Source organism: Callithrix jacchus, chromosome 13, assembly GCF_049354715.1.
Source record: "Callithrix jacchus isolate 240 chromosome 13, calJac240_pri, whole genome shotgun sequence".
Lineage (NCBI taxonomy): Eukaryota > Metazoa > Chordata > Mammalia > Primates > Cebidae > Callithrix > Callithrix jacchus.
Window position 1 is genome coordinate 38,719,165 of NC_133514.1, and position 27,937 is coordinate 38,747,101.

The following is a 27,937-nucleotide window of genomic DNA, read 5'->3' on the forward strand; positions in this document are numbered from 1 at the left end:
AACCCACAAGCAGGGAGGTCTGTGGGGGCCAGAGGGAGTTGACTCTCTGCCACCCCACCCTGCCTGTATGTGGGTACACACACACACACACAAACACACACACACGGTCATAAAAACTCACATGCTCTTTAATGGCTCTAGTGAGATATAATTTAGTGCCCTAAAAGTTCACCCGTTTAAAAAAAGCAATCCAATGGTTTCTAGTATATCTTACAGAATTGTGTAATCATCACCATAATCTAATTTTAGAACATTTTCATTATCTGCAAAAGAAACCTTGAATCATTAACAGTCACTCCTCATTCCTCCACCCCCTCTTCCCCAGGCCCAAGCAACCACTACTCCGCTTTCTGTCTATAGATCCAGAGATTTGCCTGTTCTGGACATTTTACATGAATGAAATCATGCAATAGGTAATCTTTCATGACGTGATTCTTTCAGCATGATGCTTTCAAGGCTCGCCCACGCTGTAGCATGTATCAGCACTTCGTTCCTCTTAATGGCTAGAAAATATTCCTTTGTATGATGACACCACATTTTGTTTGTCCCTTCATCTCTTGGATATTTGGGTGGTTATTACTTGTTTTTGACAGACAGGGTCTCACTCTGGCGCCCAGGCTGGAGTGCTAGAGTGCAGTGGTATGATCATGACTTACTGCAGCCTTGACTTCCTGCCTCAGCCTCCTGAGTAGCTGGGACTACAGGCATGCACCACCATGCCTAATTTTTTTTTTTTTTTTTTTTGGTAGCGACAGGGGTCTCACTGTGTTGCTCAGGCTGGTCTCGAAGCGATCCTCCTGCCTCAGCCTCCCAAAGTGTTGGGATTACAGGCTTGAGCTACCACAAGGCCAGTTTCTGCTTTTTGGCTACTATGCACAATGCTGCTGTGAACATTCAGCTGTGGGTTCTGGTGTGGACGTATATGCATTTCTCTTGGATATATACCCAGGAGTAGAATTTCTGAGTCATGTGGTAACCCTAACTGTGAAACTGTTTTCCAAAGTGCCTGCACCATTTTACTTTCCCATCAATAATGTGTAAGCATTCCAGTGTCTCCACATTACCATCAACAGTTACTCTCTTTTCTATTATATTCATCTTAGTAGGTGTAAAGTGGCTTTGATTTGCATTTCCCTTACTGCTGGTGATGCTGAGCAAATGGCTTATTGGCCATTTGCGTGTCTTCTCCGATGAAATGTCTATTCAGATCCTTTGCCCATTTTTTCCACCTGGGTTATTTGCCTTTTTGCTAAAGAGTTGTAAGAGTTCTGTCTGTACTCTAGATAGACACGCCTTATCAGATCTGATTTGCAAATATTTTCTCTTGCTCTGTAATTCTCTTTCACTTTCTTGATGGCATCCTTTAAGGCGCAATTTTTTTGTTAATATATGGGAGTTTTGCAATTATTGCCCGGGCTGGAGTGCAACAGCGTGATCTCAGCTCACTGCAACCGCTGCCTCCCAGGTTCAAGCGATTCTCCTGCCTCAGCCTCCAGATACTGTAATCCCAGTAGCTGGGATTACAGGTGCCTGCCACCACACCCAGCTACTTTTTGTATTTTTATTGGAGACAGGGTTTTGCCATCTTGACCAGGCTGATCTCAAACTCCTGACTTCAGGTCATCCACCTGCCTCAGCCTCCCAAAGTGCTGGGATTACAGGCATGAGCCACCGCGCCAGACCAAAGGTATAAATGTTTAAGTCGTTATTAAGTCTGACTTAACAATCTTTGCTTTGTTTCCTATTTCACCCTGTTTTGCTTTTTCTGAACTTCTATTCATCCGTTGCTCTCTCCTCCATCTTTTCTTTCATTGCTTCTGCTCACAAAGTCACACACTCAGCTTCCAAAGCCTCTGTTTTTCCAAGAAGGGCATGGGGCATGATTTACCCCCAGGAATCCTTCCTCCATGTCTGCCTTAATGGAATCCTCATTCTGCATTTTGACAGAGCTACAGGGAGGGAGTGGCCTGGACTCAAGGGCCAGTGGGTAGTAGGGAGGGGAAGCTCCATTAACACGCTGTGTCTTTCCCAGGTTCCAAGGACAGGGCTCTGTGGAAGCACAGGGAGTGGGAGCTTCCTCACGACTGAAACACCCATCATGCTTCTATGCGCTACTCTAGTGTCACCTGAGAAATGAAGGGATCAGATCAGACCATCCAGCACAGGGCTTTTTTTTTTTTTTTTTTTTTGAGACAGTCTTACTCTGTCATCCATACTCTGTCGTCCAGGCTGGAGTGCAGTGGCACGTTCTCAGCTCACTGCAACCTCCACCACCTGGGTTCAGGCGATTCTCCTGCCTCAGCCTTCTGAGTAGCTGGAATTACAGGCATGTGCCACCATGCCTGGCTCATTTCTTTTCTTTGTATTTTTATTAGATACAGGGTTTTACCATGTTGGCCAGGCTGGTCTTCAACTCTTGACCTCAGGTGATTGGTCCACCTCGGCCTCCCAAAGTGCTGGGATTACAGGCATGAGCCAATTCGCCCAGCCTGGGCTCCTTAACGTGGGCTCTGCACCCCTCTGGAAATTGTATGCACAATGATGGCTCCCGTGAGTTTTTCTCAGGCAGAAATGCATGGTCTTCATGAGATCTTCAAAAGGATGCGCTAAGCCAGAAGGGCTCAGAACAACCAAGCTATAGGAGCCTGGCAGGTCTCCACCATGTCCAAGTCCTGTGGTAGCATTTCCCTCGCCCTGAGGGAGGACACAGCTTCTTCCCTGGAGGGACCGGCAGCATCGGCTTCTCATGGGTCCTTCAGGCTCCCAGAGCTCAGCCAAGGAGCCGAGACAGGCCAGCTCCCACAGGGACCAAGGGGGCTGCCTTGGTCACCCTGAGGCTCCTCCCCAGGCTAGCTTGAGGGGAGGGAAAAGGCATGCCCACCCTTCTGGAGGTGGAGGCGCCCTCTCCAAGGCCCCGGCAGGGCTGAGTTGCAGGAAACCGAGGGCAGGAAGAGGGGCTGGGCCTGGGTGCCGCCTGCTCCCATCTGCAGAGCATCAGTGGGGCAGGCGGGTGGGGGCTTTTGAGGGGGGCCGGGGAGGAAATGAGAATAAACACAAGTGAGCCGGGAGGGAAGGGGGGCTGCGCCTAAGCCCCTTGGCAGCCCATGAAGGGAAGTGACACAATGAGGAATGTGTTTCCCTCTGCCCGTCCCTGACGTGGGGGTGGGAGGCTGAGCCCTGAGAATGGCCAGACCCCAACAGGGGCCAGGGGGCACATGCTGGGACAGCCCCGGAGGGGCGGGCAGTGAGGATGGGGTCTGGCAGCAGAACGGTGGGGGCCGGCTGGAGGGGCACCCCTGTGCAGCCAGGGTACTTATCCTGCACCCTGCTCCCTCGGCCAGGGACCTAGGGTCAGTGTCCTGGCACAGTCTGTGCATGCGCCCAGCCGGGGGGCACCTCCCAGCACATCCCAGCGTGAAAGTGGTCCCTTCTCTAGGGAACTGGCCCCTTCGGTGGCCTTCCCTTCCTTCTCCAGGGACTCGGGGTCATAGAGGCCGGCTGGGTCCTTCAAGTCCCTCCTATGAGAAGGAGCTGAGGGCAAGGGCTCCCCTGGCCGTGGGAAGGGCTGTGCAGGGTGTTTCTGTCCCCAACCAGGACTGTGCACAAACAGGCCCCCTGGTGGGACAGGACCTCCATGTCCTGAACACCCATTTCCTCTCCTCCCAGCGGTCAGCCCGCTTGGTTAACCCCCTCCTGCCCGGTACTCCAGAGAAGTCAATGCGGCTGTGGTAGGCAGGGCCAAGAGCCCCACAGCCCCCCATCCCTGACCCCTCCTCCATCTGGGCTGAGGTGTGGCAGGGCCTGGGAAAACAGGTGGACTCCAGACATCTCTGTGTGTCTCCTATCTTCCCGCCACAGCCCCTTCAGACATGTGGGCTGTTCCAGGGCCCCCACCCTTGCCTGCTGCCTCACAATCTCCTGCCACTGGGTGGGAGCCAAGAGGCCTCTGCCTCCATCTCAGGCCCCAGGACCAGAAGACCAGTTGGGCCATGAGCCCTGTGAGCTTTGTGGACCTGAAGCCTGACCCATTTAGCTTAGGAAAGAGCTAGGTGACCTTTGAGCAGGTGGGCAACTGGCCTCACCACCCTGCCTTCTAGGCACCTGTATCCTGGCTGTGCTGGGCACAAAGGACAGGGCAAGGGAGAAGGCTAATGAGCTGACACCACCTCGGTCTTCTGTGGTCCTGCCTGCCCCAAGAACCTGGCAGCTGTGGGGTTGGAGCAGGCAGGTATCCAGCAGGTCCCCTGTGGGCAGGCACTGTCCCTTCCTCATTGTCCCTGCAGCCCTGGGAGCAGGTGAGGGAGTGGGCACAGCCCTGGCCAAAGTTGAATTTGAGCCACAGACTCAGGGCTGAAAGCTGCCATGAGGACTCACCTGTGGCTCACTCCTCCAGGCCAGGCCTGGCCCCTGGGATCCCTGTGGGGGTCACAGCCGCCTTCTGTCCTGTCTCTGCACTGCGGGCTCCTGCAGAGACTCCATGGAGAAGACAGGACTGAGGACCTTGAACAAGCTCTCACCTCACTGGCTTCCTCGTCTGAAGGAGGAGGCTAGACAGCAGGACTTACACCCCTGTCCTGGAAAGGAGCCAGGCAGAGTTCAGCTGGGCATCAGCCAGCCAACTGACCTGTCTCCTCGCCTGTCAGTCAGAGAGGGGCACAGGGATAAAACAGCCACAAAAATACCTCCCTTGGCCGGGCATGGTGGCTCACACCTGTAACCCCAGCACTTTGGGAGGCCGAGGCGGGAGGATCACTTGAGCCCAGGAGTTCAAGACCAGCCTGGGCAATATAGTGGGACCCTGTCTCTACCAGAAAAAAAAAAATGTTTTTTTAATTAGCTGGGTGTGTGGCACACACCTGTGGTGCCAGTTGCTTGGGAAGCTGAGGTTGAAGGATGGCTTGGGCCCAGGAATTTGAGGTTACAATGAGCCATGATCATACCACTGCACTCCAGCCTAGGTAACAGAGAGACCCTGCCTCAAAAGCAAAACAAAAAAACCACCCCTGCCATGCACCCCCTCCCCTGCCCACAATGGCTAGGCTCAAGAAGCTTCTACCTTTGTATAGCAATTTACAAAAGACCATGACACCTATTTTCAAATGCTTCCCAGGGCAGCCCTGGCGACCTTCAGGGCAGCTTGGAGGTGGGGCGGGGTGGGAAAGGAGGCCTCCTGACTCCCAATTCCAACTCTTGGCTTCTTCGTCTTCTCTCCGTTCTGACCAGTGCCCCCTGATGGTAGCCAGGGAGAAGGCAGAGGAGGTCTGTCCCAGGACTTGGTTTGGTTTGGTTTGGTTTTTGAGATGGAGTCTTGCTCTGTCACCCAGGCTGGAGTGCAGTGGTGCGATCTTGGCTTACAGCAACCTCTGCATCCCAGGTTCCAGCAATCTCCTGCCTCAGCCTCTCAAGAAGCTGGGACTACAGGCACCCACCACATGCCCAGCTAAATTATTTTATATTTTTAGTAGAGACGGGGTTTCACCATTTTTGTCCAGGATGGTCTCGATCTCTTGACCTCATAATCCACCCGCCTCGGCCTCCCAAAGTGCTGGGATTACAGGCCTGAGCCACCACATCCCGGCAGAGGAGGGTGGTTCTTTAATCCCACCTCATACCCAGTGCTGAGGAGAGCAGAGGTTTAGCAGGAAGTGAAGTCCCTGAGAAACCCAGCAACAACACCGAGGTGACAGTGAGGATCCCGCCTGGGGAGCAGGGCAGCCCCAGCAGGGAGAGGTGTGAAGGCCTGTGCATTTGCCTCTGCAGGGACTTGAGGAACAATGTCATCAGTACAGTGCAGCCCGGCGCCTTCCTGGGCCTGGGGGAGCTGAAGCGCTTGTGAGTGGCATGCCCTTCCCTTCGGAGGGAGAAAATCACCCCTCCTACCCCAAACCCACCCCTTCCTCTCGCCCACCCCCATCTACCCCTCCTTCCCACTTGGCGCCATGGATGGGGTCAAAGGAGCTCGCATTTCCAATCCAGCTGTGGCCCTGGCCTCAACCCCATCTCCTTTTTCATTTTCTCCCCAATACAAACCCTGGTCCCACCCATGTGTCCCTCACAAATGGACCCTCATGCTACCACATGGCCAGCTCGCTGAGCTTGCCTGTGTCTCTCTAGAGATCTCTCCAACAATCGGATTGGCTGTCTCTCCTCGGAGACCTTCCAGGGCCTCCCCAGGCTTCTCCGACTGTGAGTGATGGGGCAAGAAGCAGGGAGGAGAGGAGAGGGAAGAAGTGCATGGGAAGCAAGCGGTGGCCCCGAAGCCTTCCATGTCCCACCTGCTCCCCTCTGCCAGCCCAGGGAGACCCTAAGATCCCACCTCAGTTGTTCCCTGTCCCCTGCAGAAACATATCTGGAAACATCTTCTCCAGTCTGCAACCTGGGGTCTTTGATGAGCTGCCAGCCCTTAAGGTTGTGTGAGTATCTCTTCCTAGCACAAGGACCCAGACCCCTGTCCCTTCCTCTGCCTAGGAGGGATGTATAAGCATCGTGACTACTGTGGCTGGCCTCACGAGTGGGCACAGCAGACAGTGCCTGAAATGCATGCCCCCCAACTTACCGCAAATGGCCCAGGGCAGAGATGACACACCCAGACCTGAGTTTGCCCTCCCACCCACTCCAGCTTTGTCCCTCCCTGGGGCCCCAGGCCACCCATGAGCCCATGCTCCCTCTGCTCTGCTGCGTGACCCCTCTGCCCACCCTGCAGGGACTTGGGCACCGAGTTTCTGACCTGCGACTGCCACCTGCGCTGGCTGCTGCCCTGGGCCCGAAACCGCTCCCTGCAGCTGTCGGAGCACACCCTCTGTGCCTACCCCAGCGCCCTGCACGCCCAGGCTCTGGGCAGCCTCCAGGAAGCCCAACTCTGCTGTGGTGAGCAAGGCCTCCCCACTGCACATCTACCAGGGACCCTGCCTCCCACCAACCCACGGCCCAGACACGAGCCTTCTCCCTCAGACCCACAGAGTTTTACCTTTCTATTGCAATTTGCAAAAGACCACGACACTGAGTCCTGCTCTTGCATTTAGGGAGACCTCATCTTTATGTATAAATCGCCATCCGAGATGTGCCCAGCACAGAAAGGCATTTCTGTGCTCGCCCTCATTACTGGTTTGCAGCAGCTCTCCCACGACGAGAATCACATTTAATACCCCAGTGACCCTCCATGTTGGGCAGGGCCGCTGTATTTCTCCCCACTCCACCTAAGGCTGTATGCTGGGCGTGGTCTCCCGGGCATCCCCTTTCCCTTGTTGTCCCCGGTCAGCCCTCTATCAGCTTATCTTTTCTTTTTTTTTTCTTCTTTTTTTTTTTTTTTTTTTTTGAGACAGAGTCTCGCTCTATGGCCCAGGCTGGAGTGTAGTGGTATGATATCGGCTCACTACAATCTCTGCCTCCCAGGTTCAAGCGATTCTCCTGCCTCAGACTCCCGAGTAGCTGGGATTACAAGTGCCTGCCACCGCTTCCAGCTAACTTTTGTAGTTTTAGTAGAGACAAGGTTTCACTATCTTGGCCACGCTGGTCTTGAACTCCTGCCCTCGTGATCCACCCACCTCAGCCTCCCAAAATGCTGGGATTACAGGCATGAGCCACCACGCCCGGCCTCTATCTAAGCCCCTTGGGGGGTGCTTGTTTATGTTTTCATCTGGCCCCACCTCTTGGGGTAACATGAGTGCTGAGAAAGGAGCACTTTTCTTTGTTCAAAAACCACCTGTCCCTCCCCTTTACCCTTATCCTGGAGACATTCCCTTGACCCCTTTTCCTTTCCAGCTGGAGCAGGCTATAGGCAGAGGGCCACTCCCTGCCCCGCCCCATCCTGCTGGACTCTCGCTCACACATGCAGCCTCACACACATGTGCACTCAGGCCTCACTCCTGGCTTCTCGTCCCACAGAGGGGGCTCTGGAGCTGCATACACACCACCTCATCCCATCCCTGCGCCAAGTGGTGTTCCAGGGGGACCGGCTGCCCTTCCAGTGCTCTGCCAGCTACCTGGGTAATGACACCCACATCCACTGGTACCACAACCACGCCCCTGTGGAGGGTGATGAGCAGGCGGGCATCCTCCTGGCCGAGAGCCTCATCCACGACTGCACCTTCATCACCAGGTATGAGCCCCACTGCCCCTCCTCAGGCCTTGGCATGGGGATGGGGGCCCACCCTACCTGTCACCCACTCCTCAAAAGAGCTGTATCCAGATGTGTTCCTGGGAAAACATGCATGTGTATTTATGGAAAGCTTGTACTAAGTTATCAGTGGTCTGGGTAGAGGCTACAAATAAACATCTGATAGAACAAAATGATGATACTTGACATCTCTTTAGTGCCCTTACACTGTATAGAGTGGCTCCCACCTATGTCACCAGATTTCATCTCTGCAGTAGACCTGCAAGAGAGATATTATCAGCTCCATGATAAGGACGGGGAAATCGAAGCTCAAAATAACAGTTTCATAAGGCCAGTCAGAATAAAAGAAGTGCGTACCTGCATCCCTTGTTTCATTAAAGAAAGCAGGACCTGCAGCTAGTGCCCTAGGACAGTGCCGAGGGAGGGTGGTGTGGTTCATACCTGGTGGGCCTGAGGGTGACTCACCAGCCAGCCCCGCCTGCCACCCGCAGTGAGCTGACGCTGTCTCACATTGGCCTGTGGGCCTCAGGCGAGTGGGAGTGCTCCGTGTCCATGGCCCAGGGCAACGCCAGCAAGAAGGTGGAGATCGTGGTGTTGGAGACCTCTGCTTCCTACTGCCCTGCCGAGCGCGTTGCCAACAACCGCGGGGACTTCAGGTTTGGCCCGCTCAGCCCAGTAGAGGGCTGCCCCGCCCCCAATCCCACCCTTGCACCTGACATCACAGGTGTCCAGGGCTTCCCCATCCACTGTCTCCATTGGGTCCTAAAGATGGAGGAAACACTTCCTTTTATCATTCAGCCTGAAGCCTTGCTATCAAATACACTTTATGTATAAAATTACCATCTGAGGCCAGGCACAGTGGCTGATGTCTGTAATCCCAGCAGTTTGGGAGGCTGAGGTGGGCAGATCACCTGAAGTCAGGAGTTCAAGACCAGCCTGGCCAACATGGCAAAACCCTGTCTCTACTAAAAACTAGTCGGGTGTGGTGGTGGGCGCCCGTAATCCCAGCTACTCAGGAGGCTGAGGCAGGAGAATTGCTTGAACTTGGGAGGCAGAGGTTACAGTGAGCCGAGATCATGCCACTGCACTCCAGCCTGGGTGACAAGAGTGAGACTCAGTCTCAAAAACACAAATTATCATATGAGATGTGCTGCACAAAAAGAATTTTTTTTTTTGAGAAGGAGTCTTGCTCTGTTGCCCAGGCTGGAGTGCAGTGGTGTGATCTCGCTGCCTCACCCTTCCCAGTAGCTGGGATTACAGGCACCCACCATCATGCCCAGCTAATTATTGTATTTTCAGTAGAGATAGGGTTTCACCAAGTTGACCAGGCTGGTCTTGAACTCCTGACCTCAAGTGATCCACCTGTCTTGGCCTCCTGAAGTGCTGGGATTACAGGCTTGAGCCACCACACCCAGCCAAGACTTATTTTTTTAGACAGGATCTCACTCTTTCATCCAGGCTCCGGTGCAGTGGCACAATCATAGCACACTGCAGTCTTGAATTCCTGGGCTCAAGCAATCCTCCCACCTCTGCCTCCAGAGGAGCTGGGACTACAGGCACAGCCCACTATGCCCAGCTTATTGTGTTGTTTTCTGTAGAGACAGAGTCTCCCTTTGTTGCCCGGGCTGGTCTCAAACTCCTGGGTTTAAGCAATCCTCCTGCCTCAGCCTCCCAAGGTGCTGGGATTACAGGCATGAGTCACTGCGCCTGGCCACAAAAAGGCTTTTATTTGCTTCCTTACAGTCATAGTTTGCAAAAGCTCGCCCACCAAGAGTCGGCCTTCTAAGATCCCAGTGACTCTCTCTGTTATGCAGGGAAGCTATTATTCTCCCCCTTGTACCGCTGAGAATACTGACGCCCAGAAAGGATACATGCCTTGCCTGAAGCCACAGCAAATAAGTGGCAGAACTTGAACTTGAACTCAGAATTCTAAAGTCCAGCCCTCTATTAACTGTGACAGCCTGGTCAGAACAAAGAGAGTGGGACTTGAGAACCCCTGGAAGGCTGGTCTGAACCCCGCTCCTCAATCCTTCCCCAAGCCCCCGAGGAGTCAGGCCTCACACTAAAGTCGTGAGGGACTGTTGTCCTGAGAAGTCTGGGTCATCAGCAACTTCCTGCCTTTGCCCCCAGGTGGCCCAGAACTCTGGCTGGCATCACAGCCTACCAGTCCTGCCTGCAGTATCCCTTCACCTCAGTGCCCCTGAGTGGGGGCACCCCAGGCACCCGAGCCTCCCGCCGGTGTGACCGCGCCGGCCACTGGGAGCCAGGGGACTACTCCCACTGTCTCTACACCAACGACATCACCAGGGTGCTGTACACCTTCGTGCTGGTGAGGAGGGTCTGGGGCACTCCACCAGCTCTGCTTCGGGGGCATGGGGAAGGGAGAAGCCAAACTAACAGGCAAGGGGAGCCCAGCCTCTGGGCCACTGGGCTATGCCTCCTGTCCCTGCCTGTGCAGAGCCGGAAGCCACCCTCTGCCAGGGGATTTAGACCCACTGAGGCCACAGTGGGGAAAGACGCCAGGCCTCTGTCCCATCCGGCCACCTCATGCCCCTTTACTCACGAACACTAAAGGCAGAGTCCCACTGTCCTTACCCCAGGGGTGCTGGCAGTGGCAGCCTTAGGCTGTGATGGTCTCAGCCTCCTCCACCCTCCTAGCTTGATGAGAGCTAGCAGGTGGTCTGGACACCTGTCCCCAGGCACTGAGAACTGGCACAGAGCAGAGGGTCCCCAGGGGCAGTTCAGGGGCAGAAGGAACAGGCAGGATGATCCTCTCTCTTCCCACAATCCCCAGATGCCCATCAACGCCTCTAATGCACTGACCCTGGCTCACCAGCTGCGCGTGTACACAGCTGAGGCCGCCAGCTTTTCAGACATGATGGATGTGGTCTATGTGGCTCAGATGATCCAGAAATTTTTGGGTTATGTCGACCAGATCAAAGAGGTGAGACAGCTGGACTTCTGGAGATCGCAAAATGCCCACATCCCGCATTTGCCCAAGCCTCTCTCATCCTAGTCCCAGGTCCCAAGCCCTGCCCCTGCCCTTAGCAATTCCCGTGTCCTCCCAGCTGGTGGAGGTAATGGTGGACATGGCCAGCAACCTGATGCTCGTGGACGAACACCTGCTGTGGCTGGCCCAGCGCGAGGACAAGGCCTGCAGCCGCATCGTGGGTGCCCTGGAGCGAATTGGGGGGGCTGCCCTCAGCCCCCATGCCCAGCACATCTCAGTGGTAATGGGGGTCAGCATGGGGGGTGGCCCCAGCATGCAGAGGAGGGAGGCCCCCTCTCTCGGGCATGCACCTGCTGTGCCCCAGCTAGCAAGAGCAGCGGACGGGACAAAGCTCTGAGCCATGGGCTTCACTTCCAAGTTGTCAGGGGCGGCACTAAAGAGAGGTGGCCAGGGACCCTGGATAAGTGAGCCAGACTTTGTGGTGGGGAACTGAGCCAAAGGGCCAGCCTGACGGGAATAAGCAGGAGGAAAGGTGAACAGAATAGAGGGGACGGGAGGAGGGCTTAATGGCACGGCAGACAGCACTGGAGATCAAGTGAGTAATGGAAGTTCTCTGAGAGGAAGTGAGGGCTCCAGTCTGCTAAGAACCATGGTACAGCATCCTCTACATGCAAGATATTGTGCTAGGCCCTTAGGGCAATGCACAGGGGCGAGACATGGAGCCTGCTCTACAGCTGAGTCGGGCAACAGAACTGGCATCGTTAAGAGGTGAGCCAGAGGCCAGGCGTGGCTCCACCTGGAATCTCAGCCCTTTGGGAGGCCAAGGCAGGAGGATCTTCCGAGGCCAGGAGTTGGAGACCAGCCTGGGCCACAAAGAGAGACCCAGTCTCTACAAAAAAATACAAAAATTAGCCAGGAGTGTTTGCATGTGCCTGTGGTCCCAGCTATTCGGGAGGCCAAGGTAGGAGGATCACTTGAGGCCTGGAGTTTGAGACTAGCCTGGGCAACATGGTGAAACCCCATCTCTATGAAAAAATATGTTTTTAATTAGATGGGCATGGTGACTTGTCTGTAGTCCTGGCTACTCAGGAGGCTGAGGTGGGAGGATCACTTGAGCCCAGAATTTGTAGGCTGCAGTGAGCTATGATTGTGCCCTGTACGCCAGCCTGGGTGACACAGCAAGAACCTGTTTCTCTAAAAAAAAAAGAGAGAGAGAGAGAGGTGGCTTTGGAAAGACTGAGGATTGAAGCCTGAGCAGGTCCGTTGAGAGGGTATGTGCAGTCTCAAGCAGAAGGCCATCATCTCAAATGGTGGGATGACAAGGTTCCTGTCCCCAGAATGCAAGGAATGTGGCATTGGAGGCCTACCTCATCAAACCGCACAGCTACGTGGGCCTGACCTGCACAGCCTTCCAGAGGAGGGAGGGAGGGATGCTGGGCACACAGCCAGGAAACGCTGGCCAGAACACCCCACCTGAGCCCGAGCCCCCAGCTGACCAGCAGCTCCGCTTCCGCTGCACCACCGGGAGGCCCAACATTTCTCTGTCGTCCTTCCACATCAAGGTGGGTGCTGGGGGAGAGGGAGGTGTTGGGAGACGGGAGACACCCAGGAGCAGGTGCCTGGTGGGGGCAGTGACAGGTGGGAGGAGGAGGCTGTAAGACATCAGTGCTCCAGGGGGTCCTGGTGTCTCTGAGGAACTCCTATGTCCCCCCAGAACAGCGTGGCCCTGGCCTCCATCCAGCTGCCCCCAAGTCTGTTCTCATCCCTTCCGGCTGCCCTGGCTCCCCCGGTGCCCCCAGACTGCACCCTCCAACTGCTCGTCTTCCGAAATGGCCGCCTCTTCCGCAGCCACGGCAATACCTCCCGTCCTGGAGCTGCTGGGCCTGGCAAGAGGCGTGGCGTGGCCACCCCCGTCATCTTTGCAGGAACCAGTAAGGGACTGAACTTCCTGCCCCACCTGGGGTGCCTCCTGTGTCTCTGCCCTGCACCCTTTCATCCTACCTTTCCCTGGCCCACAGCCCCCCTGTGCCCTAGTGGAACTGACAGAGGATGTTGGGTCCCTCACCTTTTCCCAGCAGGGCAGAGGGCAGAGATACCCCATAGAGAAAGGGTTTGGAGGAGAAAAGGCTCAGGCAGACATTGCATTTTAGATCCCAGAATGGTTCACTTTCAAGAGGGCTATGAGCACAACCCCCTTTAACACACACACACCAGGGGCCCAAAGCAGGCAAGCAATGCTGAATGGGGCCTGCTAGAAACAGCGCTATCATTGGTGCTGGAAAGAATAACATCGGCTGGACGCAGTGGCTCACGCCTGTAATCCCAGCACTTTGGGAGGCCGAGGCGGGTGGATCACAAAGTCAAGAGATCGAGACCATCCTGGTCAATATGGTGAAACCCCGTCTCTACTAAAAATACAAAAAATTAGCTGGGCATGGTGGCGTGTGCCTGTAATCCCAGCTACTCAGGAGGCTGAGGCAGAATTGCCTGAACCTAGGAGGCGGAGGTTTCGGTGAGCCAAGATTGCACCATTGCATTCCAGCCTGGGTAACAAGAGCAAGATTTCGTCTCAAAAAAAAAAAAAGAATAAGAACATCTAGGCATGGTCCCTGCCCCCACAGAGGCCACCATCTCACTGAGCAGTAGAGGGTGAAGTAACCTCCCAGGGCAGCCATAGGGGAGATTCCAGGCAGCCCAGGAGAAGCATTCTGAAAAGGCAGCGGTTGTGGTGGAGGCGGGACTGGCACGGATGGGCCCTGAGGGATGATCAGGAGTTCCGGAGACACTAGAAGGGTGGAGACCAGGGCAGAGGAAAAACAACATGAGCAGCGTGGGACGTGGGAGACACTGAGGGTCTGACTCACCACCCGGCTGGGGCCCTGGCACCCGGGAAGCAGACGGATCACCTGCAGCCCTCCTCTTATCGTTCCATCTCTCCCCACGGGACCAGTGACCCCCACACCTACCTTCTTTCTGCCGGGGATTCCATTGTCGCTGGCATCAGCCCATCTCTGGCCCCCACATCTCCATCTCAGTCCATCCCTCATGCTGTCACTAGATTCACCTTCTGCAAACTGCACTGTTCACTTCAGAGAGCCCCTTCAAAGTCTTGGGCCACTTCCATCATCAGGACGCCTGCCTCCCTCCACGAGCTCTCTAGGGTCCTAGAGCTACGGCGGCATCCCCTTTGCACAGCCAGAAGGCGCTGCCATCCCACCCTGGGCTCCTTCCTGTTCCTAGCACAGACTCTTGCTGTCAGGTCTTGGGTTCTGGCCAGGGACACTCACTGAGTACCTGGTTTGTGCCAGACTGTGCCTGGGCTGGGACACACCTGTGTAGAGACAGTTGCAGCTGTGTCCTTGAGGAACACACTCTTCAGCAGAGAGGACAGGCAGTGTACAATGGTTTAAGTGCAGCTCGTAAGTGAGCAGCTGCAAGAGGTGTTTTGGAGGGCACAGGACAAGGGGCAGCCCGACCTAGCTGGAGATCAGGGAGGCCTTTCCTGAAAACCACCAAGACCTGAGGGACAAGTAAGGTGGCCTGGGAAGGCGAAAGCCCTATGTCCGCAGCTACGTGGGCTGTGGGAGTGTGTGGCGAGAGGTGGGTGGGTGAGGGGTCTGTGGAGCCCAGGGCCTGCTCCAAGAGCCCCTCTCCCACTGGGAATACCTCCTTCCTCTATCCCACCTGCCTCCCTCCTCCCTTTACCTGGCTTCTGCTCCCTCCCTCTGCACTTCTGTGTTATTGTCCCTGAGTCCCCCAGCCTGAGTCCTGCCTTGGAGCACGGCATCACTGCTCATCCAGCACTCAGCGCAGACCACCTCCCGGGGCTCACATTATCCACCATCATCCTTGCAAATCCCCATTCAGTGTTCCCTGTTAGACTGAGGCCATCCTTGGCATCTCACCGCATGCCCCAAACCCAGCACCATGTCCTGCCCAGAAGGAGCCTAGTGCATGCCCTGTCACTGCTGCTGCTGCTGAGTCCCAGCTGAGCCGCCTCCCTGATGCCCTGTGTGTGTCTGTGTGGACGTCCCTCTCCCTCTGTAGGTGGCTGTGGTGTGGGAAACCTGACGGAGCCAGTGGCAGTTTCGCTGCGGCACTGGGCTGAGGGAGCCGAACCTGTGGCCGCTTGGTGGAGCCAGGAGGGGCCCGGGGGGTCTGGGGGCTGGACTTCCGAGGGCTGCCACCTCCGCTCCAGCCAGCCCAATGTCAGCGCCCTGCACTGCCAGCACTTGGGCAACGTGGCTGTGCTCATGGTGGGTATGCAGCAGGGTGAGAGGTGGGGGGCAGGGACACAGTCTGCATGGAAAATGGTGAGGGCACTCTGACCACCTGGGACCATGGAGAAATACAAGAAGGACAGCAGCCCTGTTGGGCCCCATGACTGGAGGGTTGTGGGAAACGGCCCTCTGGCCTCTCCCACACCTCTCCATATTTCAGGAGACAGGGAGGTCCAGCCTCCACTCCTATATCAAGATAGATGGATCTGGAACTCCCAGCCTGACTTTCACACCCTGCACTCCTGAGACCAGATGTTTTTGTTTTTTTGTTTTTGTTTTTATTTTTTGAGATGGAGATGGAGTCTCGCTTTGTTACCTAGGCTGGAGTGCAGTGGCACAATCTTGGCTCAATTCGACCTCTGCCTCCTCGATCCAAGCGATTCTCCTGAGTCAGCCTCCCAAGTAGCTGGGATTACAGGCATGTGCCACCACACCCAGCTAATTTTTGTATTTTTAGTAGAGATGGGGTTTCACCATGTTGGCCAGGCTGCTCTCAAACTCCTGACCTCAAATGATCTGCTGCCTCGGCCTCCCAAAGTGCTGGGATTACAGGCGTGAGTCACTGTACCTGGCCAAGACCAGATTCTTTAAAGTAGAAAAAGACAATCTGGGAACGCTTCTCCTTTCTGGTCACCCCTCCCTCGTGGCTCATGGTACTGCCACTCTCCAGTCCCGCAGGCCTGCTGCTGGTCACGGGCAGCACCTGCTCCCTCTCTCATATCTGGTATTTCAGGCTGGGGGTGTGAAGAGTCCCCAGCAAGGCGGGACTGGAGGCAGGGAAGGGGCAGCAGTAGCTGGCTCGGTAGGGCTGCCTGCCTAAGTGGACAGCCCAAAGCTTACCTCCCTGCCCTGCACTAAGCACCAAATCACAGGACCAAGGCTGACTGGCCTGGGAAGAGGAAAGCTGGCCTGGGGGGCTGGCGAGGTGTCCTCATTCCTCACAGCCTCCTTCCTCACATCCTCCTTCCTGCCCTTTCCCAGGAACTGAGCACCTTCCCCAGGGAGGTGGGGGGCATGGGGGCGGGGCTGCACCCCGTGGTATACCCGTGCACGGCCCTGCTGCTGCTCTGCCTTTTCGCCACCATCATCACCTACATCCTCAACCACAGGTGGGTGCTCCTGCAGGAGGGAGGGCATGGTGGGCAGGCATGGAATTCAGCTTTGCAATGAGGGAGGAACTCTGAGGCAGGTGTGGGAAACTCCCAGGGCAGGTGGGCTTACTGAGGACTTGGCAGAGATTTTTCCTAGATGGGTTCACATGACTTTCTCTCACCCATTTGAATGTTCTGGGGTTGAAATCACTTTGAGAGGTTAAGGACTCCCTGCCCTGTGGCATCTGTCACGTTCCCACCCATGCATACACGCAGATATGTGCCTGCCCCCCATGGCTCTCCCAGTGGCCTTGAGACCCCATGGGCCTGACCTTGGGCTGGGGGTTCCATTAATCTGAGACTGTTTCTGGGCAGCTCCATCTATGTGTCCCGGAAGAGCTGGCACATGCTGCTGAACCTGTGCTTCCACATGGCCATGACCTCCGCCGTCTTTGCAGGGGGCATCACACTCACCAACTACCAGATGGTCTGCCAGGCAGTAAGCAGGAGCAGGGGCTCGGGGGTGGTGCCTGAAGATGAGTGCTGGCAGCTAGACATACAGTAGGAAGATGCGCTGGCAGAAAAAGGCTCACAGGCCACAGCTCCATAGCTTCCTCTGTGGCAGCCTTGGAAGGCAGGGGTGGGGGTGGGGCATGGAGAGTGAAAGAAGGGAGTGGTAAGAACCAGATCAGAGAGAATGGGAGATGAGCTTCAAAGTGGAGAGTGGGGACCTGCAGTGGTGGAGATGTGGGGGATCAGCCGGATCGCCACGTCAAGGTCATGGGGAAGCCCTCCGGTGGGAGAGAACGCTGAGATGGAGGCACAGGGTGGCAGCAGAGATGGAGCTAGGGGAGTGTATGGAGAGTGGGCTGGGTAAAGTCAAAGAGCTGCGGGCTGGGGGCTGGAAGCCTGGGAGGACACCTGCAGGTATGAGGCTCTGGGAGGAGCCAGTCGTAGCCTCCCGTTCCCCAGCCTCCCTGCCTCAACCCCACAGGTGGGCATCACCCTGCACTACTCCTCCCTGTCCACGCTGCTCTGGATGGGCGTGAAGGCACGAGTGCTCCACAAGGAGCTCACCTGGAAGGCACCCCCTCCGCAAGAAGGGGACCCTGCCCTGCCCACTCCCCGTCCTATGCTCCGGTACCTACTTTCAATTCCAGTTTGCAATGGGGGAGGGAATCCGAGGCAGGTATAGGAAACCTCCCAGGGTGGGTTCAAGGTCTCTGGGAGATCACTCTCCAAAGACAAGAGAGGCTCGGTCCTAGACTCAGTAGGTCACAGTAGGCCGTGCACTGGGGGCATCCGGCAGGTTTCTGGGGCATGACAAGGCCAGGGAAGGAGGTGACTCCAAATGTCATGGCACTGGGGAACCTGAGTGGCACCCCTGACTTCTGCATTGTTGAGGGTGAGAGAGCAATTCTGGCCTCTGCCCCTTAGAACAGTCATGGCCAAGTCCAAATAGTCCCTGCAGGGACCTTGCATCCCTGGCAAAAAATTCTGACTAAAGGAGAAAGAGGATGGGACAGAAACACCAAACAAAGGGCTCTGAGCACCCAGTTCTTCCCTTCGCTTTCCCCACCTCTCAGACTCCCAATCCCTTATTCCCTCCAGGTTCTATTTGATTGCTGGAGGGATTCCACTCATCATCTGTGGCATCACAGCTGCCGTCAACATCCACAACTACCGGGACCACACCCCCTAGTGAGCACCACTCCGTCCTGCCCCAAGACCACCTACCTAACACCAATGCCTTCTGCTCCACTGGCAGGGTCTCCTGCCAGGTCCACCCAGCAGTAACCCAACCCAAGCCCATGCATGCTGACCAACCTATCCTTGCCTCAGCACTCACCATATCCTGTCTTCCCCAATCACTCCCGTCCCTGGCCCTACCCTGGCCATGCCCCCTCTCCTCATTACTGCTTCTCTCCTGCAGCTGCTGGCTGGTGTGGCGTCCAAGCCTCGGTGCCTTCTACATCCCGGTGGCTTTGATTCTGCTCATCACCTGGATCTATTTCCTGTGTACAGGGCTGCGCTTACGGGGCCCTCTGGCACAGAGCCCCAAGACAGGCAACAGCAGAGCCTCCTTGGAGGCAGGGGAGGAGCTGAGGGGCTCCACCAGGCTCAGGGGCAGCGGCCCCCTCCCAAGTGACTCAGGTTCCCTTCTGGCTACTGGGAGCACGCGGGTGGGGACGCCGGGGCCCCCGGAGGATGGTGACAGCCTCTATTCTCCAGGAGTCCAGCTAGGGGCGCTGGTGACCACGCACTTCCTGTACCTGGCCATGTGGGCCTGCGGGGCTCTGGCCGTGTCCCAGCGCTGGCTGCCCAGGGTGGTGTGCAGCTGCCTGTACGGGGTGGCAGCCTCTGCCCTGGGCCTCTTTGTCTTCACCCACCACTGTGCCAGGCGGAGGGACGTGAGAGCATCCTGGCGCGCCTGCTGCCCCTCTGCCTCGCCCTCGGCCCCCCATGCCCCACCCCGGGCCCTGCCCGCCACCGCAGAGGACGGTTCCCCGGTGTTCGGGGAGGGGCCGCCCTCCCTCAAGTCCTCCCCGAGCGGCAGCAGCGGCCACGCGCTGGCTCTGGGCCCCTGCAAGCTCACCAACCTGCAGCTGGCCCAGAGTCAGGTGTGTGAGCCAGGGGTGGTGGCCCGCGGGGAAGGAGAGCTGGAGCCCATGGGCCCCCGGGGGAGCCTCGCCCCCCGCCACCACAACAACATGCACCACGGGCGTCGGGCGCACAAGAGCCGAGCCAAGGGGCATCGTGCTGGGGAGGCCGGCGGAAAGAACCGGCTCAAGGCCCTGCGCGGGGGCGCGGCGGGGGCGCCCGAGGTGCTGTCCAGCGAGAGTGGCAGCCTGCACAACAGCCCCACCGACAGCTACCCCGGCAGCAGCCGCAACAGTCCGGGCGCCGGCCTGCAGCTGGAGGGCGAGCCCATGCTCACGCCGTCCGAGGGCAGTGACACCAGCGCCGCACCGCTCCCCGAGGCGGGCCGGCTGGGCCAGCACCGCAGCGCCAGCCGCGACAGCCTCAAGGGCAGCGGCGTGCCGGAGAAGGAAAGCAAGCGCCGCTCGTACCCGCTCAATGCAGCCAGCCTAAACGGCGCCCCCAAGGGGGGCAAGTACGATGACGTCACCGTGACGGGCGCGGAGTCGGCAGGTGGCTGCATGAAGACCGGACTCTGGAAGAGCGAGACAACGGTCTAGGGTTGGGGGCGCGACGCGGTAGACGGGCTGGCCACGCGCCTCGTTCCCCCGCTTCTCGGGGTCCTCCAAGGCGTCTCGGTAGTCAGCCGGTTGGAGGCGGAGGATCCGATAGGCAGATGTTCCCCGCTTGCCTAGAGGGCACCCCTCTGGGGTAGCGACAGACAATCCCAGAAACATGCGTAACACATTTCTGTCCAGCCCGGGACAGTCTGGACAGTCGGTGCCCTGCCAGGAAGGGGGAAAGCCTCCGTCTGTGGGGTCACCCACAAGAATGAAGGCACAGCACAGCCCAGGTGGGCCCTCCCCAAGTACTCCCACCCCCACCCACTGTCCCTGCAGCCTCACTGGGGGCCAGCTGCCTCACCAGGGAAGCAGAGGTGAGAGTGTGGGAACTGTGCTCTTTCTTCCCTGCCCTCTCCTGAAGTCAGCCCAGCCCCTGCCTAGATCCTAGGCCCCTTTTCCTCCCGGGTTTGGCTGGCAGGAGAGCCAGCCCAGCACATGAAGCAGGTGAAGTGAAATCACAAGGTGCTGCTTTTCAGATCAACTATGCTAGAGGGGAGGATGAGGCCCTGTGAAAGGCAGCTCTAGAGATCAACCAGTCCCAGGTGAGCGGAGTGGGAACCCACACAACTAGGAACAAAGCCACCATTCCCACAGAGGTGGTACTTAAACCAGACAGCAGGGCTCAGAGGTGGCACACTGGGACAAAGCCAAGGCCCTGCACCTCAACAGCTGACTGCCAGGTGCCCGCAGGTACTGAGCGGAGTAGAGGAGGCTGGCAGGTGGAACTGGGGCAGAATCTAGTCAGGCCCTGAAGCTAGTCCTGTAAATAATGGCACCCCCATAAAGCTGCAGGTGGTGTTTGGAGAAGCTTACTTCTCAGTTAAAATATCCATGGCCCCAGTTTCAGCCTTACACCAAGGGACTTAGAGCACTTCCTTGCCTCCATGAGGCCAGATGGAAGAACTATCCCAATCATTTGATCTCCAGCTCCATAGCAGAGAAACCTACAAAATGTCAAACCAGCTTCCCAACTCCCAGGAGCCCAAGCCTACCCCAGAGGCAGTGGCTGGGGTCCCTGCAGACCAGGAGGGGCCTATGCCTTTACTACTTTTAAACACCAGCACCCATCTTTTCCCCAACCTAAAACCACCCACCAGCATCTTACTACATGATCAAATGGAAACTGAGGGAACCCTGGGTCTTGGGGAGAGCAAGAAATCCACATCTGGCCTAGATTTCCTCCCAGTCCTTGTATCACCCTGACCTGATCACCAAGGTGACAGAGGACACAGGAGGGGAAAAACCCACACACACTCCTTGGGATGGGTCCTGTTATTTATGCTTGCTGCACAGACATATTAGAAGAAAAAAAGCTTTGTATTATTCTTCCACATATGCTGGCTGCTGTTTACATACCCTGCCAATGCCTTAGCACTGGAGAGCTTTTTGCAATACGCTGGGGAAAAGGGAGGGAGGGAATGAAAGTGCCAAAGAAAACATGTTTTTAAGAGCTCGGGTTTTATACAATAGAATGTTTTCTAGCAGATGCCTCTTGTTTTAATATATTAAAATTTTGCAAAGCCCTTTGAGCTATTGCCTTAGTCCACCCACTGTCCTTGTTATGAGGTAGGCGCTGTCATGACACCATACACACAAACCCACCTCCTGTGAATGGACACAGGGCCAGGAAATCCCCAGTTCCTGCTCCTCTAAGGGTTGATACTGCTGGGAACATCAACCGCTTCACAAGCAGAGGGAAGTCCCCTCGGGCCTGCAGGAGCAGCAGTGGTGTGTCCAATTCAAACCCGCATCAAAGAGCCTGGTATTTTCCCATCTATGAGGAGAGCCATCTCATGGAACAAGGACATATGCAAGTTGCTCTCCTGCACCAAGGGATGGGAGTCTCTCCTACCTATAATTGTCCCTGCACTCCTGACTTTATTCCAGGACCCAAGGTCCAACTAATGGCAGAGCCCCTCTTGTTTCCTTCAGATAAGAAAGGCAATACCTACGGACCCGGGTACACTTCCATCCTTGGCTATGACAGGTTTCCAAGCTTCTATCAGAGTGGGATGAAGTGCTCCCAAGGGATGTGTCTCAGGGAGGGTTAGCGACACTCATGGCAGCCTGTCTAGCAGCCTGGGCTCTCTGAAAGTCCCTAACTTCCTGAGGGGTACGCAAATACTGTTCTATTTCACTATCAGAAATGTCCTCATCTCCAGTGACGGTGGAGACTTGGGGTGGGGGGCAGGTCCGCTTCGGGGGCTTCAACATGCAGGGTGGGAGGAGAAGGGCAGGACTGGCCGGTCGCTTCCCCTGGAGCAAACCTAAGGAATTATTCCCCACTTCCCCTTCTCCCTGCCCCTGTCCCTGCCCTGGCGGCTCCTTCTCTAGGGTCTCCACTTCTGCTGCCCCATCCCGAAAGGCCGAGCGGACCAGCGAGTGGCGGTGCTGGAGAAGGTCACCAATGTGCTTCACCACAGACCGTTTGTCAAGTCTCAAAACCCGTAACCAGGCCAGGTGCTCAGCCATCCGCAGCAGTACAGCCAGCAGCTCCTGCAGGCGGGAGGATGCGGGGTAGGGCAGGTCCACATTTGCCAATTTACAAAATCGAGCAAGGGAGCATGACAGCCGATATGCAGGCTGCAGTGACTGCCAAGCCAGGAAAGTCGCAGCAGTGATGACGGGCAAGGGATGCCGCCCGGTCACCAGCCACGTCTCACTCGCCAGCTCCACCAACTGCAGCGTTCGAGACAGCATCTTCTCTTTGTCTTCCACATATTTGGCTGGCACAGAAGGCGAAGCTTGGAACAGTTTGAAGCTGAAACAACCAAAATGAGGGATGGATCTTAATGACATGGGGGCTGCTCTCCCACAGTGAGGAAAGACAGCCCACTCAAGACAGGGAAGCTATTCTGTCCTCAGGAATACTCAAGCTCACTGGGCAGCAAGTTTATAAAAGCAATGAGAAAAAAAGAGGGTGTCTTCTGCTTGTTAGGGGAAGGCAGAGGAATGCATGAGTGCGTGAACATTTACTAAGTGCCTCCCAGTCGCCATTATTCTGAGTGCTTTACAATGTTCTCATGTAATCTACAGGCACATGCACCATCTTATGTGCATGTACAGTTGAAAAACTTGCCCACAGTTCATCTAGTCACGCAGTAACCAAGCTTCAAATACAAGGCTATTTGATACCAACAGCCTCTGCTTTCAACATTATTTGTCAGAAAAAGGAAATGAACACAGCTACTTCAAACAAGGAAAGGGTTGCTGGGCGTGGTGGCTCACACCTGCAATACCAGCACGTTGGGGGGCTGAGGCAGGCAAATCGCTTGAGCCCAAGAGTTCCAGGCTGCAGTGAGCTAGGATGGCACCACTGCACTCCAGGCTGGGTGACAAGAGTGAAACCCTGTCTTTTTTTTTTTTGAGACGGAGTTTCGCTCTTGTTACCCAGACTGGAGTACAATGGCATGATCTCGGCTCACCACAACCTCCGCCTTCTGGGTTCAAGCAATTCTCCTGCCTCAGCCTCCCGAGTAGCTGGGACTACAGGCGTGCACCAACCATGCCCAGCTAATTTTTGTATTTTTAGTAGAGACGGGGTTTCACCTTGTTGACCAGGATGGTCTCGATCTCTTGACTTCGTGATCCACCCGCCTCGGCCTCCCAAAGTGCTGGGATTATAGGCGTGAGCCACCACGCCCAGCCCGAGACCCTGTCTTTAAAAAAAAACAAAAACAAAACTAGAAAAGGCTTAGCTTCTAAGCCCAGTTCTGTCATTAACTAATATCCTTTTGGCTTCCTGTGCAGATGATCCTGCTGAGACAGAGCTGGGCATTCAGCCACACAGGCCCTGCACAGCACACAACTCTAGGAACTGCCATGCACGCAGCACATGAGTGGCACAACTCAGCAGCCCTGTGCCAAGGCTCAGACCTACTTTCCCCACATCACTGGGTTGCTGTGAGGGCAAAGAGGTTTGAAAATTAAAGCATTCTTTGGCGGGGCACAGTGGCTTATGGTTGTAATCCAAGCATTTGGGAGGCTGAAATGGGTGGATCGCTTAAGCCCAGAAGTTCAAGACCAGCCTGGGCAACATGGCAAACCCCATCTCTACTAAAAACACAAAAATTAGCCAGGTGTGGTGGCATGCACCTGCAGTCTCAGCTATGTGGGAGGCTGAAGCACGAAAATCACTTGAACCCAGGAGGTAGAGGTTGCAGTGAGCCGAAATCATGCCACTGCACTCCAGGCCTGGGCAACACAGCAAGACATGGACTAAAAAAAAAAAAAAATTATAGCATTCTAAACAGGTAAAACAATATTAACCTTATTAGTACAAGTATAAACTAAAGATCTTTCTCCCACATCCTTTTATACGGGCTTTGGTCAAAAAAAGATGGCCAAGGCCAGGAGCGGGGGCTAATGCCTGTTATCCCAGCACTTTGTGAGGCTGAGGCAGGCAGATTACCTGAGGTCAGGTGAACTGAGGGAAGTAGAGAGAGCTGGCAGGTGGAACCAGGGCAGAATCTAGTCAGGCCCTAAGGCTAGTCCTATAAACAATGGCGCCCCCATAGGGTTGTTCAAGATCAGCCTGGTCGACATAGTGAAACCCCATCTCTACTAAATAAAAAAATACAGGGTGGTGGCGGGCACCTGTAATCCCAGCTACTTGGGAGGCTGAGGCAGGAGAATAACTTGAACCCAGGAGGCAGAGGTTGCAGTGAGCTGAAATCACGCCACTGCACTCCAGCCTGGGTGACAAAAGTGAGATTCCATCTCAAAAAAAAAAGAGAGAGATGTCTAATGGTCAAAGAACTCAGGTCTAAGGACCCATCCCATCCCACTGTCTCCCACCAGGAAGGTACCTGCTGCAATAGGTCTTCACCAGTTCTGCCAAGCACAGAGATGGCACATCCAGTCCCAGGAGCTTCACTATCTGCATGTAAGTGCTAGAAAATACATCCAAATCTGCATACAACAGCGTGCAGATGGCTCCCATGGTTAGGGGCCAGTTATGCTGTCGACAGGTGATTAAGACACAGCACCCAACCAACACCTCCTTCTTTTGCAGCCTGGCAGCTCGAATGCCAGCATGCCGGTATGCCTGTTGGTAGTAGGCAACCGCGGTGTCCTCAAATGTTGGTGGCAACTGCAGAACTCGACAAAGGTCTCTCACTCGGCGGAGACCTAGGAAAAACCCACGGGAAGAGTTAGAGGGGTCAAAGGAACTATCATACAGTTCCTAGAACATTCTGCTAGGACTTACTTAGATCTGCTAAACTTGCCTCAGATACCAGATGCACAAATTATGTACCTTTCTGCATAAACAGGAGTGACACTTGGTATGATCATTCTAAAAACACAGAAACATTTCTGTAAAGAAGTCACATTTCAACCTACTGGTTTTTGGAGGCCGGTTTGATTCAGGGCCAAGCCAAAATTTTAACCAGGCTCTTAGAGGCTACCTCAAACATACATCTGATCTAACCCAAACCTTATACTGAATTGCTGCCTTCTCAGAACCATCCCATTTTATCTTATTTTATTTATTTTTCTGAAATGGAGCATGGCTCAGTCACCCAGATTGGAGTGCAGTGGGGCAATCTTAGCTCACTGAAACCTCCTCCTCCCAGGTTAAAGTGATTCTCCTGCCTCAGCCTCCTGAGTAGCTGGGATCACGGGTGCGTACCACCACACCCATGCTGGTCTTGAACTCCTGACCTCAAGCGATCTGCCAGTCTTGATCTCCGAAAGTGCTCAGACTATAGGTGTGAGCCACCATTCCCATTTGAAATTTCTAACTGCCATTCGCTTCTACTCTACCTCACACCAGCAATGCTGAAAACAGGAAAAGCAAAGAGCAGGGCTAGGCCACCACCAGGACAGTTTTCTTTTCATTTTTTTTTTTTCTGAAGATGGAGTCTTGGTCTATCACCCAGGCTGGAGTGCAGGGCACGATCTCAGCTCACTGCAACCTCCGCTCCCAGGTTCTAGTAATTCTCCTGCCTCAGCCTCCCAAGTAGCTGGGACTACAGGTGGGTACCAGCAAGCCGGGCTGATTTTTGTATTTTTAGTAGAGACAGGGTTTCACCATGTTGGCCAGGCTGGTCTTGAACTACTGACCTCAGGTAATCCACCACCTTGGCCTCTCAAAGTGCTGGGATTATAGGCATGGGCCACAGCGCCTGGCCTAGGATAGTTTTCTTTAAAACCACTGTGTTGTAAAAGGTCAATTCTCACCTCGTTGCTGGCTGCGACTAACTTGTTCGTTTTCCCCTGTGCTTCGGGAATATGTTACCTCTGTAAGATAATAAACAACAAATAGTGTGCTTAGCCTTTATTCATCAGAACCCTGCCCTCCCACCACACAAAACCAGGACACAGACTTCAAATCATTGAGCAGCTGCTGCTGTACAATTAATGGCCCCATCTAGTTTTCTATGTCTACAAGCAATTCCAGATACACAGAGACTGGGAAAGGTTAGGACTGCACTAAAGGAGCTCCATGTTTTCCAAATTTCAAGTCATCCTTCCAGTACATTCCATACAGACAATTTTTCCTAGTAGCAGACTTGTTTGTTGTTTGTTAGGAAGTTTTCCTCTATAGCCCAGGCTGGAGTGCCGTGGTGCAATCATAGCTCACGGCAGCCTTCAACTGCCAGGCTCAAGAAATCCTCCTGCCTCAGACTCCTGGATAGCTGGTATTACAGGTGTATGCCACCACACCTGGCCAATTGTTCATTTTTTTTTCAAGGCATTTGTCTCATTATGCTGCCCAGGCTGGTCTTGAACTCCCCGGCTCAAACAATCCTCTCTGCTCTACCTCCTAAAGCGCTAGGATTACAGGCGTAAGCCACTCCACCCAGGCAATGGCTGCAGATTTTGAGGGCTGCACTGCTCAGAAACTTGGAAAGCAAAGAAAAAAAGTGATGTGCCAGTTTGTGCTTAAAGCTATTTCAGGGTAATAATACATGCTATAATCATAAAGAACTAGGCAACAGGCAATCCTTCCACCATGACCAGACATGGCAAGATGAATGGAACTTTGTTTCTGTTTCACTTATTCAACATTTATTATACGCACCATATATGCCAGATACTAAGTACTAGGAAAACACAGATCAATGGCAGTCCCCATCTCCTTCAGTTCCCTCGCTCACTTTAGGTCGTTTTCTCCCATATTAAGTGTGCGCGTTCCAGTTAGCAGTATGGGGGGTGGGGGAGCGGGGAGACAAAAGGAATCTGACGTTAATCCCTCCACCGCCCCAGGCTGTACCCAGGGCCACAGTACCTCGGAGATTGCCCTCGTCGCTGAAGGTAGTGGTAAGGACCCCCTCTGTGACGACGCAGCCGCAGTCGGAGCACACCAGCTGGCTCTGCGAATAGTGCGAGTCTTCCACGAGCTCCGTAGAGCCGCAGTCGGGGCAGCGGCCTCTGCCTGGCATCTCACAACCGGCCCCAAATCCGTGGAATCCTTCGGAGACTCCTGCGTTTGCAAAAGCAACCGTGCGACAGCAAGAAGTAGGAACGGACGCTTCTAAGGGTTGCACCCTAGCCTTCTGGCCAGCGCGACGGCGGGATAGGCCGTTCCCTACGCGGGGCTGCCGCGCGGCACTTCCTGTCTGTTCCTCCGCGGGCTCGGGTAGAAACGTGAACTAGGAAGGGAGGTTCCTGGTCTGAACTGTATCTTTCTGGTTTCTAAACTCTCTGTAGTTCGTGTTTGGGGCCCAGACTAGGGATTGAATTTAGGTACGTTTCTACCTATATGGACACGTATAACAGACAGGAGATTGTTGTCCCAATGAAAACAATCCTCCTTTTAAAGTCCTAGTGGAGCCGGGCGCGGTGGCTCAAACCTGTAATCCCAGCACTTTGGGAGGCCGAAGCGGGTAGATCACTAGGTCAAGAGATCGAGACCACCTGGTCAACATGGTGAAACCCCGTCTCTACTAAAAATACAAAAATTAGCTGGGCACGGTGGCGCGTGCCTGTAATCCCAGCTACTCGGGAGGCTGAGGCAGGAGAATTGCCTGAACCCAGGAGGCGGAGGTTGCGGTGAGCCGAGATCGCGCCATTGCACTCCAGCCTGGGTAACAAGAGCGAAACTCCGTCTCAAAAATATATATATAAATAAATAAAATAAAGTCCTAGTGGAATCACAGGTTGGTAATGAATGTTGAATTTGGCCGTAGAAGAAAGTATATTTTTTGAGGGGAGAGTAATGGAGAGAGACAGAGAGCAGGAAACTGTGTTCACTTTTCCCAAGCTGCTTTTTTTTTTTTTTAGAGAGTTTC

General features: G+C 54.9%; 2 protein-coding genes across 3 annotated transcripts in view; one reads left to right on the plus strand and one right to left on the minus strand.

Moving 5' to 3' along the window:
- ADGRA2 (adhesion G protein-coupled receptor A2) overlaps nt 1-21,223 on the plus strand; it is a 45,485-nt gene extending 24,262 nt beyond the window's left edge. Inside the window, exons 3-19 of one of the 2 annotated variants that reach the window (XM_002807488.6) lie at nt 5,761-5,832; nt 6,115-6,186; nt 6,342-6,413; nt 6,704-6,867; nt 7,885-8,098; nt 8,608-8,772; nt 10,247-10,445; nt 10,911-11,060; nt 11,185-11,346; nt 12,404-12,628; nt 12,781-12,997; nt 15,114-15,322; nt 16,328-16,455; nt 16,813-16,936; nt 17,432-17,577; nt 18,049-18,138; nt 18,371-21,223. In XM_002807488.6, the coding sequence (XP_002807534.4) occupies nt 5,761-5,832; nt 6,115-6,186; nt 6,342-6,413; nt 6,704-6,867; nt 7,885-8,098; nt 8,608-8,772; nt 10,247-10,445; nt 10,911-11,060; nt 11,185-11,346; nt 12,404-12,628; nt 12,781-12,997; nt 15,114-15,322; nt 16,328-16,455; nt 16,813-16,936; nt 17,432-17,577; nt 18,049-18,138; nt 18,371-19,637 (3,676 nt within the window). In that variant the 3' untranslated portion in view covers nt 19,638-21,223. Of the gene's footprint in view, nt 1-5,760; nt 5,833-6,114; nt 6,187-6,341; nt 6,414-6,703; nt 6,868-7,884; nt 8,099-8,607; nt 8,773-10,246; nt 10,446-10,910; nt 11,061-11,184; nt 11,347-12,403; nt 12,629-12,780; nt 12,998-15,113; nt 15,323-16,327; nt 16,456-16,812; nt 16,937-17,431; nt 17,578-18,048; nt 18,139-18,370 lie in introns of those variants that run through there. The other variant, XM_078347477.1, reaches the window with a different exon arrangement.
- BRF2 (BRF2 general transcription factor IIIB subunit) lies at nt 20,963-27,176 on the minus strand. The gene is made up of 4 exons (XM_002756951.6): nt 26,935-27,176; nt 25,884-25,943; nt 24,509-24,830; nt 20,963-22,461 (listed from the first exon to the last, which is right to left on the minus strand). Exons 1-4 carry the CDS (start codon nt 27,086-27,088, stop codon nt 21,738-21,740), a joined length of 1,260 nt encoding a protein of 419 aa, XP_002756997.1. The 5' UTR covers nt 27,089-27,176; the 3' UTR covers nt 20,963-21,737.
- Nucleotides 27,177-27,937: the final 761 nt, after the last annotated feature.